Source organism: Neopelma chrysocephalum, unplaced genomic scaffold, assembly GCF_003984885.1.
Source record: "Neopelma chrysocephalum unplaced genomic scaffold, ASM398488v2 Primary Assembly neopelma1_22b, whole genome shotgun sequence".
In the NCBI taxonomy this organism is placed as follows: domain Eukaryota; kingdom Metazoa; phylum Chordata; class Aves; order Passeriformes; family Pipridae; genus Neopelma; species Neopelma chrysocephalum.
Window position 1 is genome coordinate 15,985,153 of NW_020897690.1, and position 21,861 is coordinate 16,007,013.

General features: G+C 42.7%; 1 protein-coding gene across 5 annotated transcripts in view; it reads right to left on the bottom strand.

The window, feature by feature from the left end:
• VWC2 (von Willebrand factor C domain containing 2) overlaps nucleotides 1-19,345 on the bottom strand; it is a 55,344-nt gene extending 35,999 nt beyond the window's left edge. Inside the window, exons 1-3 of one of the 5 annotated variants that reach the window (XM_027680782.1) lie at nucleotides 19,074-19,345; nucleotides 17,178-17,959; nucleotides 10,417-10,546 (exon numbers count right to left, since the gene is read on the bottom strand). In XM_027680782.1, the coding sequence (XP_027536583.1) occupies nucleotides 10,417-10,546; nucleotides 17,178-17,891 (844 nt within the window). In that variant the 5' untranslated portion in view covers nucleotides 17,892-17,959; nucleotides 19,074-19,345. Of the gene's footprint in view, nucleotides 1-10,416; nucleotides 10,547-17,177; nucleotides 17,960-18,456; nucleotides 18,531-18,556; nucleotides 18,659-18,719; nucleotides 18,824-19,073 lie in introns of those variants that run through there. The other 4 variants (XM_027680773.1, XM_027680803.1, XM_027680793.1 and 1 more) reach the window with 4 other exon arrangements.
• Between the last annotated feature and the right edge of the window lie 2,516 nt (nucleotides 19,346-21,861).

Sequence of the window (21,861 nt, forward strand, 5' to 3'; positions counted from 1 at the left end):
GAAGACAGACTAGTTGTTTTTCTGCAAAGGGCTTTAAAAAGAGGCAGTTCAAAAAGGAAACTCTAGGACATGGACAGTAGAAAAGAATAATGTTACGTTTCTGCTCTTGTGAAAATGAAGAGTTTTCTATGAGGCTCTATGGCATGTCATTCTAGGCAGTTTTGCTGTAGCTAGGTTAAGATATTTTATTCCTCCTAACAAAGATATGATCTTTATTTTAATCCTAGGAAACTGTGTATCAGCATTATCTTCTGCAATGTGTTCATGGGTTAATTACATGGTGCATTAAAAACGCTATGTATGATGCTTTTTGATTTTCTTGCTGCTCTCTTGACTCTGCATTGTGAGCACAGGGAAGATTTTCATTGGGCTCTCCCCCAGTACCACACTTTATTGCATGATTTTTAATTCATGTTCTATCACTACTAGAGACCTCATCTGTTCTCACAGGGAAATACTGAGCTTTCTTGCTGCTCTTTCTGTACTTCTGCAACCTCCTCTTGCTGAGTGCTCAGCAAATATGGAAGATTATACAAAGCAGGTGGGAAGGACCAGTCTTTATATAATAGCGTACTTCTAATAAATGCAAGCCTTTCTTAATGAAGCCTGACAGATGCTTACATACAACATTTCACAGTGACACTTAACTAAACCCACTTAGTAGAAATCTTAACAAAAGGTCATCAAAATACCCAAGCAATTTCCTTCATTACCTGACATACAGTTTTACTGAACATCATTTACCATTGCGCTGCCTTATTGCTTAGTTTCATAAGAAATTATTAATGGTCACTACTTCTTCCTCTTCTGTCTTTAACAGGACTCATTAACTGTGTATCTCCCCCAAAACTGCCCAGTTTAACCAGTAATTTCCCTTTTGAATTCAAAATGCTTGAGAAGCATCAAGGAATAGAAACTATTTTGGAGCATAGCAAGTAACAGCTTTACTTTTTTCTGGAAAAGCAATTAACACCACACTTCAGCAAAACTATCTTTGAGAAAGGAGATAACACTGCAAGTATTTCAAACACAGGAGACACAAAAGCAATTGCTTGGATATAGATCTTCTTTATTCAATGGTATTCACCAAATAAAAAAACACCAAAGAAAAAAAATTAAATCATATGTTGGGTGAGCATATATCTTATCCATGGGTAATAAACAGCATGTGACTTGCTGCTTCCAAGTACTTAAAAGAGGTGGTCAGTAACCAATGTGCAATAGCAGTGTGTTGCAATGTGAGAAGAAATGATGTAGGAGAAAAACCACTCATCATCTACAAGACTGTAAGGTAAGTTGAATTTATGCATGCAGTTTTTTAATGGGCCCCTATCCAAGGGCTATGGGCACAGAAATAAGCAAACAGAGGTGAAGACTCAGCAAAAGAACAGGGCATTTAGAAGAAAGTGATGTTTACCAGTAGGAAGTCATTCCCCTAATGAAAATTTAATAAGCACTACTGTAGGCAGCAAAAAAAAAAAAAAAGAAAAAATTACAGAGCTTTCCCAAATGAAAATAGCAATCAAAGTTTCTGATTGCCTATCAGCTTTCAAATGTTAATCATTATGGTAACAGTGCTGAGGAAGGTAAGAAATTACTTATAATGTGTTATTTTCTATCTTTGGTTGTGTTTTTTGTTGTTCCTTTTAATCACTGATGCTGTACAGCTGAACATGCTCAAGGAAGCAAACCTGCATGGATAATTATCCCCCTGGAAGCAATCCAAAGGTTCACAAAGTAAAAGCTCTTTCCACCTTAAAGATCAAGGTTTTAAATTAGGCAAGTACTTAAGTCTCCAGCTGATAAAGATGTTTGACCTGCCAGGGACTTAATTTGGGATTCTCACAGCACACAATGTAGGGGAGATCCCCAGTGCAGCAGTTTGAAATAGTAAGATACTACTTAGAGCAACAAGGAAGACAAGTGCTGCAATTTTATGAATATTAATAAAAAAATATCAGAAGTTTTTAGCCTCTCCCCTAAGAACCCATCACTGCTTTTCCTTCAGCACCCTTTTCCAAACACTGGCAGAGGCATCCAAGTCAGTCCATGGTCAAACTGATGTCAGGAAAGGAAACAGGTTTTCCTGTTCTTCATCAGATCTTAACTTCATTTACAAATACAGCTCAAACAGGATGAAGAAAACTTCTGAGACTGCCGTCATGCTCATGCAAGACCTACAACAAACTCTAAAAAAAGAGGAGTCACGTCAAGTTAAGACAAACCTTGTATTAGCAATTCCGCACTGCTTGGAAATGCCGTTGTGATTGCAAAGCACAACCATAGAAAAGTGTTAAGGAAATGAAGTTTAACGAAATCAGCTAATTCCCTGCTTCTATCAATCAGTAAGTCACTCGGATCAATTCACATCTTCCTTAATGCCTAAACATCAACTTCCTATAAAAAAAATAAGCAGAGAAAATTACACTGCAGTTAGAAGTAAAAGGAGATTTTGATTATATAATTTATCATCAGAGGGCAACCATTATTATATCTGAGAGATATACTAACAACACTTTAATATAAGCCTCCATCTCCCCTCAAAGCCAAGTAAACTCTTGGATGCCTCATTTAACATAATGAAATACCAATGAAAAAATGCAAAAGAATATAAAGCAACACACACAAGGTATCTTTCTTTATTGCTCCTTTTGATCACACTGCAAAATACAAATCAGCCATGTACTTCTATTACTGCATCACTGTAGCACCTAGCTAGTAAATAGTTTCTATTTACAAACAGGATTATCTGCAAAGAACACAACTAAGAGCTCACATGGACATCAACAGTGGCTCAGCTAACACTGGATAATGAATTAACCTATGGTAATTCAATCTGGAGCAAGACAGAGTTTCAGAATCCAAGAGCTCACAATTTAATCAAACAGTATAGCGTTCTACTGATAAGCAATATTACTCCAAGCATGTAGCACACAGCAAGATGCACACAAGTGTTTCAGACCTTGGAATCCTACCTGCCCCCCAAATGTTTGCCACAATTTCAGCTAGTGACATACAAAATTAAAATAGACATCCAATAGCAGAATGGGGGAGCAAAATTAACACTGGAAATATTTTCTGTAACGAACAGCAAAAAAAGAAATACTGGATGTAGGAAAAAATAAGCAACTCCTTTAACGTTTCCTGAACTTTCCTCGAATAGCAAGTGCTGTGAGCAATGCATGGAGTAGGAAGGGGCCATAATGTGAGATCTGGGATCCATTTTTTCTTTTAACATCTTAACTATCTCCACACGTGTGGGTAAATAAACGTGCAATATAAACTCAGAAAATTCTTATATGAAGAACTTAAAAATTCAAAACAAACAAAGGAACAAAAACCCAAAACAACTGATGACTTCATTTTGGAGAGCACGGGCTAGCTGCTTCACTAGAAAACAAGCAAATCCACAAATGCATCTCTGTGTAACAGAGAAGGTGTCAGGAAACACAAATCAAGCCATAGCACAGTGTTTACTCCAATATACTGGTGGATATTAGCATGAAGGCACTTTCCTGTCTGAACCAGAATGAGCATCCTACACAGGATTGCAAATATGTGAAACTCTTGTGATGAGTGGTACAGGATACATCAGATTCTTTTTTTTTTTAAAACACATGGAAGTTGCTAGAAAGGTTATTTTTCTCCTCCTATCCCAGGATTTGAGTGTTTCTTTTTTTTATATCAGCACAGTAAGCAAATTCATCTTTCTGCTTCTGAGGCTGATGCAAAACATCTTTTAAGAACCCTGGTAGCTGTGACACACACAAGTTTTGACCACCATGGGGAACTGGCTGCTTGTTTCCCACACTCACCTGGAACCACCACTATTAAACAACTGTTGGGGCACATCATCATTCAACTTTTGCTTCAACCCACAGTAAAGTAACACCCCCTGCAAGCAGTTGCCATGAAAGTGACTGATACTACAGAATTCAGCTGTGACATATGAGTTGGGCCTGCAGTAGCAGGTAAGAGGCAAAAAACTGACTGCTGAAGAAATGCTTTTCAGGCTCACTGTAGCAGTCTGTAACGATAAAATATTGCAAAGTGAGTTCTGAAAACCTTATAGGATACACTGCTTTTATAGTTTAATAGGCTCTTCTACACCTTCCTACTTAAGTATAAAGTACCACTTTAAATATCAAGGTTAGTATAACTTCTGATTGTCCTCGCGTCTGAGCAAAATCAATGGGACATGATACCTCAGGGACACTTACTGATGCCTTTTGACAGCAGAATTCCCAACTGAGAGCATTCTGGCCTCTTGGTAAAAAAAAATAATTCACACTTTATATACAGGTGTACACACAATAAACATGTATACACTATATAAATTGATTTATCCTTGTAATTGATCTATGCTCAGTATAACTGGATACTTTTGCCATATCTTCAGACAGATCCTTCTCATCTTCTGATAGGTTTCTATATTGAGGAAAATAATCATATACTCTGAAAGTCCACATAACTTGTACATTAACTTCTACATTCCCTTAGAGGAAATAACAACACCTACCACCATTTAGCCATTTGAACATGAAAACACAAAGTCAACAGTGGCTTATCTATCCATGTGCATGCATGCACATATGTTATTATGTTGGAAACAATAAGGCCTCTGTGGTTTTGACACAAGGTTTTGCTCAGCCCACTTTGCCGTGGTCATCCATGCACATTTAAACAGGTTCAGATCTAAGTGGAAAAAATGGCACAAGAATAAAATTCTGAGATTTCCGGACAGGAAGTATAGACAAATTATGTAGCAATCAACTTTCCCACAGTAGGGAGAGAAAATGGGAGAGGTGAGCAAAGAGATGAAATGAGTTTAAAGGAATTCCTTGAATTAAGACAACACAGACCAAACTTCCTCTCAACTTCCTCAACAGCAGAAATCAAGAAAAAAACTACTGCAACGAGTTTACCAACTTCACCTACCAGATCTGGAAGCCACTTTAAATGCCCAATGCAGCCAAAAAGAAGCAAGTCTGTTATTTGTTTTCAATAAATGGCTGCCACAATATCTGCTACAGTTTTTCAACCTACCTGCATATTCACTGGGCAATTTTAATCACGTACAGCTGTTCATGCAACTTTAATGGTATTTTTCCCCCCTGAAACATTCATTCCCCCTAAAACATTAATATTTCCTGGTTAAGAGTCCCATATTATAAATCATTTTGTGAAATACAGTCTATTACAGTGGGAAGTCTACGTAGAAGTTTTAGCAAAGGAACTCATGGACACAGAAACATGAAACAAATGTTACCCTGCATACACATGTATTCAAATGTCTGAACTACACATTACAAGGAAATAAAAACACAGTGGTGCAGACAGTGTGGGTTGGAAATTATATCAGTTTGAAACGATTTCTTCTTCACTAGGTTATTGCTTTTTAATGTACATTCTATCAATCTATTTTTTTAATAAATTAAATACTTATCAACTAGAATTTACAATCATTTTATGATACCTACATTTTACATTACACCACGATCACTTGATTTGATCCCCTCTTTATAATGTAAGCTTAAGAACCATTCTCATGCTTTAAAACCTCTGGGTCTTCTTTGCTATATATAAATTAGCTGTCAAAGCATGACTGAAAAAGGCATTTAGAATGAAAAGAAAGAGGAAGAAAGAACAATCAAAGGCACTGATTGCTTAAATTTCACAGCAGCTACATTCCTGATGTTTGCAATAGTCCTGCCTTGAACATACCTGAACTTGACCTCTACCTAGACAGCATGATGATACTTTCTTTATTGCTGAGATTAACGCATATATTGTCAAGGGTATATCATATTTTATTTAAACACTCTGCAAAAGGACATTAAGTTTTACAGGTCAGATTCTCCATGGTGGTTGAGCAAAGCTGGGGCTGCAGGGAAGAGCAAACAGCCAGCTCACATGAGAGCTGCCAAGGTGCTGCTTCCCTTTATCTGTCCAGAATAAACATCCTCATCCTTGTTATAGCAAGAGAGGTCTCTCAGTCCAACACAGCCTCTCTCCACATGGATTTTAGAGGAATGACTGTTCACAGGGGTAACAGTACTGCCTCGACCAGCAACATTTTTTAACAGACCTGAGTCCCACAGTGAGACAAACAATTGTACAAACAGTAGAGAAAAGGACAGCTCTGTCAGCGGTTATCAGGGTTCTACCCCCTTGAGAGCTCCTTCCCACAGACACAGGTCTCATTCACTTCTCATTCAGAAGCACTCTCAAGTCACCTTGTGCCTAAATGCTGTAATTGTATGTAAAGGTACCAAAGTACTAAAGTCTCAGTGAGTCAACCTCACAGTTCAGGTATACAAAACCATGACCACTCACTGTCCCTGGCCACATCATGTTAGACCTGCACCTTACTAGCAGCAATCATTGCAACCAAATGGTGCACGTATTTCAACTGTAACTATGAACCCAAACATGAAATGAGGCACTGACTCATCCCACCTAAGACACTTGAGATGACTGCAACCAGAGCAAAGTCTCCCTGTTGCACAGCCAGTGAGAACAGACAAGACATCTGCAGATGTTACAGCCCTGAGTACACACTAGTGCCCTTGGGCATCAGCGTTTTTTATTTTCAACTGCGCAGCTACAAGCCTTTGCCAAAAGGAGAAGCCCAGCTCTCCCTGGTGTAGACAGAGAAGCAACACTGACACACAGACAGATAAATGCTAGAAAGGACACAGGATCCGCTTGATCTTATTTGGGGCAATCTTTCAGCCATATAATGAAATAAAAATCTCTTGGGGATCTTAGATCAAAATGTTTTTTGGTCTACCAATGATGTCTCCCCCTCCAGGCTCCATGTGGGTTGCGGGTTTAGTCTCATCTTCCTGCAAAGACAAGATCGGGGTCACCCTTGATTCCATCGGCTGCTCCACAGCTGTGGGCTTCAGGCAAATCAGCATTCAGCTGTGTATGCCTATTAGGGCTCTACTGATGGAAAGAGAAGTGGAACACACAACCAAGGTAATTTAACCTAGAGCAAGGTAATTCGCTACCAGTATTTCCCTCCACTCCCTTCCACTGCCCCAAATGCATGAGTGACAAGCGCCCAGCCTTTTCCCAATGAAAGGGCAATTGTATTCCTATTATCTTTACCCTGAACTCTCTACGAACTGTGGAAATGTCTGTACCTGATTCTAAGCTCATTGATATCTCTGTGAACACGGACGGCTTCCAAAGAAGAAACTACAATGCTAACACGGTAAAGCAGATGGAGATCTGAACTGGGCACCTGTTACTTAATGCAATTTTCTGAAGCTAGATTTAACTTCCTGGACGTTTTTTCTATGATGCTGATTCAAAAGGATGAAGCTCAACATGCTAACACACATGAGAAGGAAGCCTCTCCTCCATTCCTCTCTGTCCTCACTCTGCTTCTTTGCAGGGCATTATATAAGACAAACACAAAACAGCTCCTTTAGTTGCAATGACTTAAGATATAAAAAGCAGGAAAATTCCTTTCCTCCCTAGATTTTCCTAGTGAGGCGTCACCTTTTATCCCTTCTATATCCTACTTTTCAGAGCAAATATTTCTTTAAAGTACTCCCTGTCCCTGCCCACAAAGAAGAAAATAACATCTTCAGCTATGGAAGTATCTATGTTCCCTTTTGAGAGTCAGGATGTGATACAGAAGATCCTACACATACAACTATTCTTTACTCCACAAGTTTACCATTCTCTACTTCTTACATTTAAAGTAAGTCACGTAAGCCTCATGTGCAGTTACATACCTGTCCCTCCTCATAAGGGTTGCCAGCAATTTTGTGAAAACAGGTTGGAGAAGTCAACTACACACCCTCCTTCCTACTAGAAGTAAGGTACCATGACTCATACCTGTCAAGACACTGAATTCACTTATTTCTAATAATCGCAAGCTTTCACTAGATTTCCTCCATAATTCTTAATCAGGCATTTGTAAGTGGTCTTACCAGTGACAGAGGTAGTTGCTCAGCTCTCACTGTTGGTTCACTGCCAGCAATCCACAGACCAGGCAAGTTGGGAAGGTGGCGTATGTTAAGAAGTGGCAGGAAAGGGAGGGAAATCAGAGTTTGATTGTGTGCATTTTTAACATACAAATGCTAGTAGAGAACCCAAACTTCACCTCCCATCCCTTCTTGCTCTACCAAGGCTGAGATGCAGATCATGACAGCAGTTACCTGACTTGTTTGCTTTACACGGCTCCACCTTTCCCACCATTCAAGTTATGTGGTTGAGCTCCCCGTCCATCACCCAAAGCTCTTTTTGGATCACTAACATGATGTCATCGCTGCAATGATCAACCCTGAAGCACAGCACGATGATTATTTCCCCAGTTCACATTCACCATGCAGTTGTTCCAGTAGGCTTGAAAATGAGAGGATGAGGCAAGGTAGGTTACCCTACTCAGTAGGTTTGTTTTCCAATTTAATTAAAAACATTCAGAAATTCACTGAAGTTCCTTGAGAACTGCACATGTCCCATGCTTTAATATTAGCCCTAAAAGCAAACAACCCATTTTTTTTAAAGGCACTTCCCAGGTGGAGAAGTTTCCTCAGAAGTTTCTATACTATACCAAAGCTGTTGAACCAGAAAAATTGAGCTGCTTCTGAACTATCTTTGTTTTGTTGTTATTGCTAATTTTTTTTTTCTTCATCTAAAAGCTAACAAGGAAAGCCACTGTTGGTTCTCTGACATGCAGAGAAGTGACAGTACAGCTCACTGGAAACAGGTAGCTTTGGTCACCTTGGTCTGAAACTGGGTCAGAGATGCTAGCTCGTGGTAATACCCGAGGAATATGCAAGTAATATTAGGGATTCAGAGGCTGAGGATAAGACAACCCTTTTCTTGCAGGCAGAATTCAGGTAATACAGCTTTAACAGTCTGAGAAAAGGCAGCTTCCTCACAACAAAATATGTTTTATGTACAATTTTTCAAAAAGGCCTCATTTCTGGGAAAAGTGTTAGGGAATCGATGTAAACAGGCAAGCCCCACACAGCTCCACCATCTTAACCCAAAAGCAAGCCACCACCAGGAAATTGCCACTGCTCTGCATTATGTTGATCCTTGTGGGAGAATGTGCACTGACGGAAAGTCAATCCAGCTCCAAACAGCATTAAGACTACTGGACAAACTCAGTGGGAAAGACCACAGACAGCTAATGCATTATGCTTGTTACTCCATCCCTGATACTGAAAACAAACCTTTTGCCTGCTGAGAGTCACTTCAACCTGGGGAACTGCAGCAGAGCATGGCACACACAAAAAGCTTGTGACCATGTCACAAAGATTCTTACCATCAAATAAGTAATAAAGGATCCTCCAGACTGGCTAGCTATCACATCACCAGCTTCCAAATTCAGACTTTCTCAGGAACTGTCCCTAAATGCCTCAAGAAATGCCTGTCCTCATCTCCAAAAACACAGCGCCCTTAAGCTGTCAGGCAAGAACAAATTCCTTCAGGGTTGTAACAACCAATTAAGGGATGCCAAGCAATTACTTTTATATCCATACAAATGACACTCCTCCAATGCAATTAACTATCCCTTATCATCTACTATTGAATTTGTGGAAATCATATGCCAAACACTCTCTCCTCCCCCAACTTTTCCACAATTTTAATCAGTTTGTTTTAGCCAATGTAATGAAACCTACCTATTCAAGAGAAATAACAGATGTCTGCACATTATCTGAATATTTTTAAATGTCTTTTTTAATTTTAAATATAATTTCATTTGAGATTTTGCAGCTTTCATTTCTATTAATAAATTATCATTTCTTCTTTATAAGTGATGAGCTAGTATGTCATGTAATTTTTTTCCTCTAAATAGACCAAGACTTTGATCTAATGCAAGCTCTTGCTGGGAGTAGAGAGACTTTCTGTCTAATTTAGTTATGAAAAATATTCAATTAAACTAGGGAGTTTAATTCATTTAGTTATGAAAATTAAATGAGCTCAATAAGGTACATTTGATTTGCTTGAGAAAAAAAAAACAAAAAAGAAAAAGAAGGAGGGAAGAATCTCTGAAAGGGGAACAAACAAGAATGGTTGGTAAACAAAAGTAACTTTTCCTGCTCATGTTGAAAGGTGGATAACATAACAAACCTGAGTTTCATTTTGTGTGCCTATATAAAACATAGCCACAACGAGTTCATGTAAAATTTATATCCACAAGACACATGAATAGCTGATATTAACATCCTAATTGTCTCCTGGGTAACAAAAATCCCTTAGGTCATAATTGAGTCCATCCCAGTCAAGGGAAGATCTGAGTCCTCGTAGCAGGAAGACACCATCCACACACAATTCTTCTCCATCTCCTTTCGAAGAAAAACATTTGAATTATTTTTCAAAACCAGAACAGAATAACATGGATCTCTCCAACAGAAGCCTCCTTCCAGTTTTCCAGCCATCACTTACCATTTTTGCAGATAGGACAGCACTGATCAGGCTCATACACCGGATCCACGCACTCAGTCTGGGGACAGGCTGAAACAGTGCACAGCACTTCACCATTGGCTTCGCAGCGACACTTTTCACACGGAGAAACCTGAAACACAAATCCAGTCACTTTTTAACTCCTTCACTTAATGCACTCCTTCTCATCTGCGCTGTTTCCTTCACATCTTTTTCCTCCCCACTTTAAAACAAATGGGTTTTGTGGTCTGAATAATGCAAATAGCAAGACTGGGCTCCTGCAAAATTAGAGAACCACAGCAGAAAAAGATCTATGCTCTGAACTTTTGCATCAAATGGGAAAGTCAAAGAGATCTTTAAAATAAGAACACTGCAGACTTTTAATACAAAAAACCAAAAATTTCCTGACTGCATTTCTAATGAACTTTCAGAAAATTAAGCTCATAATCTAGTTTATTTCTATTAGAGGTTCAAAAAATAAATTAGAAAAAAGTATTATAATCAAAGAAGAAAAGTTTTGCTAAATGAAGTATGAAACTTCTTTTAACGAAAATGAAATCCTTTTTTTTCAGGTTTTAAAGCACTTCGGTAGGAGGAAGTTGTATTTTATTTAAAATTATATTTTTCAAAGAGAAGGCAGGAAAAAAACATCCTTTTTGAATTCGGTTATTTCCCACAGGTTAATTGTATTTGGGCTATTCTTCTAATACTTTAAGTTTCTGAAAATAAATTGCAATTCAAAGAAAGGGGTGAAGTAAAATACAGGTAATCCTTTTTACCCAGTGAAATGTTACTGGTTTTAAAGAACTCTTACAGCATAGGAATACCATAAGATAATTAGCTGAGTGACCTACTTCAAAGAAATTAATTCCAAACAAAACAGTATCAAGGCTCTATTTAGTAAAAAATGGACTTTCAAATCCCTGTATTTGCCACATGTACAATTCCAGCTGCCCTCTTCAGCATTCCTGACCAGGCACAGCACATTGGATTGCTGACGTCCTCATACTACACAAGCAGCTGGAGGCAGAGGGAAGCAAGGATGCTGAAGAGCAATAAATGGTGTACTGTAAACCTCATTGCTGTACTCTGTAAAACCACATGGGCATCCATGCTCAGATAAAACACAGGATGAAAATGCAGCTGAATGTTATTATTAGTGATCCTCTAAATCTATAATCTGTGCAGATTACTGGTTTACTCAAGGAGGAGGTTGTTCTTTTCACAGACCCTTTTTCATTCCAGATTCCAGCTGATGCAAACAACCACCCATTGCATTTCTCCAATAAAAGCAGAAAAAACCCTCAAATCTTAAAAAAAAAAAGAAAGAAAGAACAATTATTCTCTGTGAAAAATCACCCAGATGTCTAACTTGCAGATCATCTGCTTCTTCTCCCTAATTTTTAGGCAGCCCATGACATTTTTTCCTCAAATCCATTCTCTGCTTGTTTGCCTCTCACATCCTTCTCACTTCCAAAGTTCAAACATGCTGATGCTTGCACAGCATCATCTCCAACTAAATGCTCATTCATGCTTTGCTACTTCCCTTACCACCTGCCAGGGCTGTCATTTGCTTATGCACTCACATATCTTTCATGCACTCCCCTCTGCTCAGAAAGCTTAAATAGGGTCTCTTGCTGTGTTGCTTTCTGCTTTTATTACTATTATTTATTTTGGGCTTCCTTCGCTAGCTACTCACTTTGTGTTTTCTCTTTGCTTCACACACTACCAAGGATGACACCACAACACACATTAATAAAATCCTACAAGGAGTCTGACAGCCCAGTACTGCAGATCTTTACTAAAGACTTCAGGACAAGAACTTTGTCCTGTAATTGTTTGTAAACTGCCACATTCATTCCAGAGCTAAAGTGTCAACGAATGAGGAGGTTTCTGATCCAGTGCTCAGAGTTGAAAGGCTCAAGTATTCAAGGTAATCATCTGCAGTGCATGTGAAGTTTTGAGTGCCAGCAAACCTGAGCTCCTAAGTATTGCCAAGTAAATAAGAAGCATTCCCTATGGAGTTGTATCCAGAAACAATACTTACTAAATTATGAAAACATGCCATTTAGGGAGGACTGATTTTTATTTTTATTTTTTGGGATTATTTTTAAGGAATCCTACTCGATCAAAGACACCAGACCTCAATTCCAAGGATCTGGGTCAACAAGACAAACCTGTAGTTTCAAACAGTTTTAACGCTTTTTGCCATGACTTGGAAAAGATGCAAATTTGTCAACCTATAAAGTTCAATGAGACCAGTAACTACAGCAAAAGATATCTCTTCTCCCAGGACACTACTTAGTAGCTGTGCCACTCAATATTAAAAGTGGTGTAAAAACTAGATTATCTCATCAGGAAACAAGGCAGCACACAGACATTATTCCTAAAATCTCTCATCTGTAAAATTTAAATGTATTCTAATTAAATAGGTTTACTAGAATTCCAAATTTGACAGAAGCCTAAAATTCTTAGAAAAAGAAGCCATTTAATGTAGCACTTAAAATACTACTGATTAACAAAACCAATCTAATCTTTATCTAATAATGATGACTCATGATACACATTTCTGTCCTATACAGCACATACACCTGAAGACTACATCTTTCACGAACAGAGTACGTTGTTCATGTGATACTGCAGTAATGAATACGCTTCCAGTCTAACAAATCATGAGATTTCAGGGCAATATTTACAGTATGCCCTTGCCAAGTACTGTAATCTCTACAACCCAGCAATACAAGTAATGGTAGTACAGATAAGGAAGGTCTCCACATGCTTATTTCTACAAAACTCTTTTCAGGCATATAAATAAACCACAGTGGCTGCTAAAATGGTATCAGTGTCAACAGTTATCTGTTCACCTTTGGACAAAACAACAGGATTTTATACATCATCGGGATGCAGCAGGAACTGCAGAAAACCCCCACTCCTTTCCACACCTTAATGGCAGCTTAATACTTGGAGATAAAATCATCACTAGAAAGAAAGACAGTAAGACAGTGTGCATATGTAACAGCAGCTAAATAAATCAGAATGAAAAGACACATTTGGTCTTTCATTCCTCTCTTCTACTCATACAATGTAAGTGCCTTCCCTGCAGCACAGTTCCTAGTGGCAGTCAATGCAACCAGCATCCCATTTGTTCATCTGGGAAACAACCAGCCTGGCAGCAGTCATGCTCAGCACATATGACACAACCAGGCCAGACCGGAAATAATATCACCTATCAACCTCTCTCTGAGGACTAACGATACCACATCTCTGCGGTCTGCAGATTATTAACTCTAAAGCAACTGTAGTTCTGCTTATGCAAAAAATGGAAGACAAGAGGCACAGAAGTCTCATGCATTCACCAGGCAGGCAGCCATAAAAACTGTAGATAATAGAGATGGCAAAAAAAAAATAACCTCTTAAGAACTGTTTAAAGGGAAGTTTATGAGCAGAGGTATAAACGGAGTTGCAGACATTGCAAAAGAGCAAACTATTGTGGAAACTGGTAAATTTCCCACTGGTGGCAGTGAAGAAAACTGTAGCTCAGTAAGGGTAGTAGGTTTATCCAGCAACTCAGTGTAAATTGTCATAATTAAGAAGTGACAAATCATTTTGGACTCATTGAAGTGCTATTGCAAGGTAATTTGACCTTTCCCCTTTCTTTTTCCACAAGTCTAACTTCAAATAAAAAACCAAAAAGACACCAAAACCAAACCAACAAAAAGGCTGTAAAAAAATATATACAATCTTTATGTGGTTCCTTGAGACTTGAAAATATCTAAATTTAAAAAAAAAAAAATCATAATCCCCAACTTTCTTTTGTGCCAAAATTTTTATTAATACTTTTTTGCCACTTACACAACTCAAGAGAATATGAATGGGGTTACACTGACAATAATAAACACACCGGCCCTGCTTTTACTTCTCTGTGCCTTCTAAATAGCACAGATCCTTCAAAATCCATTTGGGTTTGTTGACTTTCAGATTTCCAGGTAACTCACCCACTAAGAAGTACAACTTGTGGAAGCAAGGAAATTCTAAAAGACAAATGAAGCAGCAACTTTCAAATATGTAGGTCTTTCCCAAACATTTCACTTCTGAAGATAATTTATGGCCCTTGTAAGGCCATGACTTTTTACATCAGCCTGCATTTTCAAATCTTACTTTAATAATGAAAAACATCTAGTGGACAACGTGCTCAGAAACCTTCAGCTTCAAGTGCAGAACTTTATCCTCACTGCATTTCACCAACTAAAGCTTTTGCTACCAGTCCCACTCATATGGATGCTGTGATTCCTCTGCCATTTTGCCTCACAATATCCACAGGGGACCAGACTGGTGCTGATGGAAACAGCTTTACAAGATCCTTCCCCCTCACGCAAACTGTGTTTTGTGTTGATATCCATGTCCTTTTCGAAAACAGAAAAACGCATACATACATGTGCACACAAACAAAGCCTGTAGGACTGACTGTGAATCAAAGAAATGTATCAAACCTCCCATTCCCTGGCATACTCAGTTTCTGGCTCCAGTCAGGGCAATTTTTTGTCACATCAGGCCATATAGGAATTTTATATAAGCAAACTCCCAAACTTGTATGCATAATTACACATCTATACCGAAATGCTTTGCAAATAATGTCACTTCAAAGTTAGAAGGTCATCTTTTTCTTCCTTCAGTGATGTCTGGTATTCTTTGGCACAAACAGTAGGTACAGACATAGAGAAAAATCAGATCACTATCCATTTATAACTCCTTCCGCGACCTTAAGCAAGAGATAGCATATTAGTAGCCATAAGCTTTAAACTCACAAAACGACCTCTGAAACTGTGTGGAATTGCTTGCATTTTGCAATTGCTTTCACTGAGCAGCAGCAAACTGACTACATCTGTACCTTATGTCACCAGACAATCCCTCTGATTGCAGTGGCCTGGGCAAACAGCTGCATTTACAATTTGTGCTCACAATACTGGAAACAACACTGAAGCTCAACTAAAAACCAAGGTCCTCACAAATGAAAATAATCAGGCTGCAGTTCCACTGCCTGTGTCAATAACTTTCCTTGCTCATCCTGACAAGACATCCCTTCTCACTTGTGTTTCCAAAGCTGGCTAAAACAAGCAATAAGGGAACCAATGTGTCATTTGAGGAAGGTATGAAGACAAGGACTGAAAGGTGAATGGGATTAAAAAGCTAAAAGCCAAAGTATTTTCAGAACATTTCTGTAAATGTTACGTTACTGTTCAGCACTCCCTTTTTACCAAGGCTGCCAGCCATGTCCAAATGTAGCAGGGAGCCCTAACAGTATTTTAAGCTTGCTTCACAGTCATTAATACACCACCACCATATAAAAAGGCTAGGAAATGGAACTCTGTAGAAGAGCATCAATGAAAGGCTTTAAAACTCTGACCAACAGAGAATGTGTGAAGAAGCTTCATGTTTTGGCCACCCCTCAACAATTAAGTTTGCTGGAAAAGAAAGGATCTCACAATCTGTCTCCGAAAAGGTCACACCAACTAGCTGCTGTTAAAGTAGCTGCTCCCTCTAAAGTAGAAAACTGCCACCCTGAAGTTGAATGCAATCCTTGAGGGTGACATGGAAAAAGGGAGGATGACACAATGTTTTCTGCCATGTTTTGAAATTCACTAGTGCTCTACACATCACTGACTAAAGAGAGCAATGGGAAATACTGTGATTTATTCCAAAGAAAGCAGTTCTGCTCCTTTATTTATTTATTTTTCCATACGTTGAAGAACATGGGATAGACATTATGAACCAAAGTTAAGTTTCCATATACATGCAAATACCACAGAGAGTAGAGTGGCAATTTTAGAGACTTCACAAATACATTTTCTTTTTCTCCAACCTGAGAAGGGGCTCAGCTTCCAGAACCTTGAACTGGATTTTGTAGTCCCCTCAACATATTCAGCACAAAAATCTTTGGTGTGTTCAGAAATGGAGTTTGGACCAGCCCTGTATCTAACAGTCATTCATAAGCAAATTCACGTCTTTCTTAGAGTCTGCTCACAGATCTCAACCACAATAAAATGCTAAATGAAAAAAGGTAAGCAATCAGAAAATTGGCCTCAACTCCAGAACTTTCAAGCACATTGTCATAAGTTGCGTTTTCACTGATAATGACCTTGCACAATAACGCTAAAAAGGGCATAGTCTAAGAGGATTTCCCTAAACATAAGGCTTTTCAAGTCCTTTTTTAAACTACCACTGTAATTCAGACTGCAAACCACGCTCTTATTAAAAGAAGGCCCACAGTCATTCTCAGAAAGCAAACATTACGCAACCTTGGCAGCACCATTTAAATAGTTAAAAAGGAAAAGAGAAATGACTGTTACAAAAAAAAGGCATCATCATAGACTGATTACCAGAAATAGAAGTCAGTCCATAAAACCCTGCTCAATCTCTCCAAGGTAGAAGTTTAACAGTTAACAGTTAAATAAGGAAACAAATGTATTGCCAAAAATTTTCATAAAATCTGTAACACCACTGAGTAGGATCCTTCCAAGTAGCATTTTTTACTGTAAATACCAAAGGAATTAATAAAGATCAGCCCCCTCATTTAAAAATATTAGTGTCAGAGAGCAGAAAAGGTCATGTTTAAGGGGAATATTTTACAGCACTGCAGAAGTAATATTAACACAAAAATGAAAACAGGAAGGGGCAGGACCCAGAACACCCTCTGAGAAAGCAGCTAAAGAACATAATATCACTTTAAACAAGAGAAGAACCCATAAAACTACTTTTGGCCTTACCATGAACTCCTCTAGGGTCTGATAGTTTTTGCCTCGGAACTCGCAGTAGTTCTTCCTCTCCTTGCACTGCGGGCAGCACTGCGTGGTGTCCACATGGATGCAGCGAGGGTGGAGTCTGGGGCACTCAGGCTGGATACACAGCGGGCCCTCCTCCGTGCAGAGGCAGGGGCAGGCAGAGGGGCCCGGCGCAAACTTCTCCCCAATGGCATAGACGAAGCCGCTCTCGTCCACGCAGCCTTTCCCACGGTAGTCCGGATAGGCGTACTCCTCCGGAGGCTCGGGAGTGACACTCGCAACAGATGCTGGGAGAGACGAGTCTTCAGCCACCTGAGGTTCCTCGGGAGCAGCATCCCTTTGCTCTTGCATTTGAATGCTCCCAGATTTACTGCTTGTCCCCTGGCTGTTCCAAGCCTGCTTTTGCTTAGTCCATGACTCCTTGTTCGAGTAGTTCTTGTTTCCTTTGCTCTTCCAGTCCCTGCTACCCTCCTCCCTCCCGCTCCTGCCGATCTCATTCATTTTCCCCGGGCCTGTCTGGCTGTCCCTTGTAGACGTGTGATCCCTCTTTTCCTGGCTCGCCTTTATCTCCTGTTTGTCTTGAGCCTTGGCTAGTTTTTGTACGGGTATGGTGGAGCTACAAAGGGCAACCATGAGGCAGCAGGTTACAAGGAGAGAACTAGAGAGAGCTCCAATTGCCATTGCAGTAGAACTGGGCATCACCTACTGCATCCCACAGGGGACACTGCACTCACATCGGAGGGAAGCGCTTCACAGATCCACGGTCCCTAGGAAAAAAAGAATTAGGAATACTTCAGCTTCTGGACTTCTTCCCCCCCCCCCGCACCTCGCCTCCACTGATGCAACATCTCAAACAATATGCAACCTGCCTCGGTAGTTTATGCAAAAGGCAAACAACAGCCTGGTGCTGCATCCCTCCTCCTCCTCCCCCGCTCTGCCGAGTCTTATAAATAGCAGGGCTCTTGGACACGGACCGGGCGTCTTCGGCTCCGAGAGAGCACCACGCAGAACTCTGGAGAGTCAGCATTTGCAAAGGCAGGTGCAGACAAAACCAGGCGCACTGGGGGGTTATTTTTCCTTTCAAATGGCAACACGTGAAGACGACGGACGCCCAATGAATTAAACGGAGCGCCCCATAACTTAGCAGTGTCCGGAACAGAAATTACCCAATTGAGTGCTATTCCCTGACTGCACGCACGATGATTTTCATTAATCTCTTATTCAGTCTGAAGTATCCTGGTTTGGGTTTTGTTTAAATACCTACCACTGAGCACATTTCTGTCACAGACAACTAAACCCAAGCATACTAAAGCGACTAGAGACAAACCACCTCCCTTCCGAACTACCCAAACCAGCACACACACCGCTCTTCCTCCCCGTGTCTGAAAGGCAAGGCAGAGCCGCTCTGAGTTTCCGCAGCACAGGCTCATTTAACCCACATCCTCCAGGAGTTCGGCAGCGCTCCCGACTCCTGTCCCTGAAACGTTGCACGCCAAATCGGAAAAAAAAAACCAACAAACCCCACACCAAAATACGTACACTACTCCGACGACCAGTACTGCCGCTCCAGCCTCCCGGCACGGCCCCACCTCCGCGGTACCGCTCCCCAAAGCCATGTCAAAGCCTCCCTCTCTGCCCGCCCGCCCGCCTCCCCGGCCCTCGGCGGCGGCACCGCGGGGCACCGCGCTCCGCCTGCCCGCCAGCGCTGCCCGGCCCGGCCGCCGCGGGGGACCCGGGGCACCGCGACGCTCGCCCAAAGTTTCCGGAGGGCCGGGAAGCGCCGCCCGACCCGCTGCCGGTGGGGCTGGGAGGGAGCCGGGCCAGCCCCTTCCCCAGCCCGGCCGCCTCCCCCGTGGCCCGGCGCGGCCCCTGCCTCCCTACCTGCGCTAGCGCCGGGCTCAGCCCCGCCGGCGGCTCGGGGCGGCCAGCCTCGCCCCGCGCCCGGCTCCCATGGCGGGGCCGCGGGCGGGCGGGCGGCAGCGGCGGCGGCTTGTTGCTGTCCGCTCGCCTCGGCGGACCTGCCCAGCCCGTAGCGCGGCGCGGCGGCCACAGCCGGTCCGGTCCCCCCGCCCCGGGGACGGGCTCCGCCGCGAGCCCCGCTGCTCTCACATGGCGGCTGTGCGCCCCCGTCCCCGGGGGCGGCGGGGCAGGACGGGGCGCTCCCTGCCTCCCTCCCTCCCTGCCAGCCGCCAGTGCGGGCCGGGCGCAGTGCGCGGCGCGGGGAGGGCACTCGCCGCTCGCCGGGGGGCGGCAGCGCAGCGCCCCTTCCCGCCCCTGCCGCCGCCGGGGCCCCACCACGGCTGTCGAGAGGGAAACCGGGGCAAGGCGGGCTCGTGTGGGGTCGGCCTCGCACGCCGGCGGGCGAAACTTTCGGCGGTGTTGGGGGCGCCAGTTCGGGCTGCGCGGTGCGGCGGGGGTGGGCGCTCTCCCGGCGGTGAGGGGCGCGCCCCCGCTGCCGTGGCCAGGCTGGAGGCGCTGCGAGGGCGGCTGAGCGGCGCTGGGTCGGTACAGGTGAGCTGTGCCCGCCTGTTACCGCCCGCGCCGCCGCATCACCGTCACACAGGACTCTGCTGTAGCGCTCTCCTGCTAGCCTGTTCTAGCAGCGAAGTGATATGTGGTTTACTGGTTGAAATACTTACTTACGCTTTCGGATGGCCGGTGGACACTTCTGCAACTAATATAGTTGCATTTTTCTCCTTAATACTTTTTGATACCAAAAACAAACAAAAAAAGGGACAGAATGGTCTGTTATGAAGATGGCTGCTGAAACTCTGTTGGGACAGAAGCGCAAAAGAATAGCTAGAGGTGCTTTTGTTCAGGATCTGAGCAAGGGCTTGGAACGCAAAAGGTTATTTATTTATGTAGTTATTTATTTTTAAGCCGCATTAGATGACATATCTGTATAATCTTCTCTGAGTTTTGCTTTACAGATGTTCCATAGCAATCCCAGCTGCACTAACCCTCTGCTGCAGTAGCTCTTCAGCAGCTGACTGTGCCCTACTCATGACTACGGCTGGATTTCCCAATGCACTTGGCACTATAAATGAAATTTTTAGGCTAGGTAAAATTTTCGGGGTGGTTTTTTGTTTTGTTTTGGGTTTTGTTTTTGTTTGGTTTTTTTTCCTTTAGAATGGTAGCACTGCAATCTCAGTACTTAGGAGAGCAATGAAAATCTGCTCGATACTAATGTTTCACTGTTAAGTACCTTCATGAGCTCCTGTTATTTGTGCAAACCCAGACACTTAAATTCTTCCACAGGAGGATGCAGGTGCTAAACTCTTTTGGCTGCTGGGTTGTTGATATTAAAAATTATGAGTCTTGTCTAGTTTTCGGTGCGCACGGAGCTCCGCGCCTGGCCGGTGGCCCTGAACACGCCATGCGGGACCCCGCTAGGCTCGGGGGCTGCTGCAGGCGCTGTGCAGGACGCCGCGCCGGCCCGGGGGCTTCGCGCTGCGCGCGCTCCGCGCGCGCGGTTTTGGACCCCAGGCAAGGCCGCGGCAGGAGAAAGGAGAGAAAGGGGGAGCCTTGCCAGCGAGCACTGCACCCCCGTGGAAGATGAGAGCACAGCTTCGGAGCACACAGAGGTTTGCCGTTCCAGGTTTGGGGAGGGAGGGAGAGGGGGAGGGGGACGGAGCAGAGGGATGGGTGTTGAGCTGGCCATGGGGGTCCTTCGACTGGCGGGTGGGAGAGCAGGGCTGTCCCGTATGAAACATCACATCACATGTGAGCAGTGCACCTGGAATTTGTGGTAACACAGTGGGGGAAGGATAAGGTCTGGGTGGACAGAGGTTTCTTTTGATTGATGGGGGTCCCGGCCAGGCTGGGGCCTTGTAAGGTACCTCAGCCTTGGACAGGTACGGGGGCCAGAACGGTTGGTCAGTTTGTTTGTTTGTTTGTTTGTTTGTTTGTTTGTCTATTTATTTCTTTCGTTTTGGCTCTCCTGCGGCTACTGCCCAGGTTTGGCATGTTCTGGATATATTTGCTTTGCTCTGTTACAACCTGAAAGAGTGGGCAGGACAAAGGGTTGTTACTGGAAATAAAAGACCTGCCCAAATCGTTCTAACAGGAACGTAGCCTATGTACCCCTGTGTGGTTGCGAGCTATGCTGGCGAGGGTTCATGCCTTCGGTAGGGTCGCCCATGCCAGACAGGTCAAAACCATAGGACCAGATAAACTACATCCCTGGGCAGGATGAGCTCATTAGCCTTCTGGCAGTCATCCTAGGAGAAGGACAACTCTCATCCCAAACCCGGGCAGATGGAGCTCGCTTAGCCCTGGAAGGCCATCCATCTCAGAGAAGGTCACTCTAATCAAACCTACGTCCTGAGGACCTCGCTGCCACCGTCCAAGCTTGCTCGGCCCTGGCAGATGAACCTCAGGATTAAAGGGTGGGTTCAGTTCCGCGCATACTGCATCTCACCTAAAAAATCCATTGCGCAGGCTTGAAGGCTTTACCCACATGCAAAAAGTCCTGTAGCGACGGGCGAGGGTCGAAACGGTAGGTGAAAGATGCACTGGGAGCCGCAGACTCAACCCTGCATACAGGCGGTTCAGGATATTGGTCATTTGAGACTGACGGAGATGAGAGTCTCTTGGGGCAGCACCCTGAACGACCAAGCAGCCTTTTCAAGGACAGCACTGCTTGCTCCACTCGGAGAGGGGCCTAGAA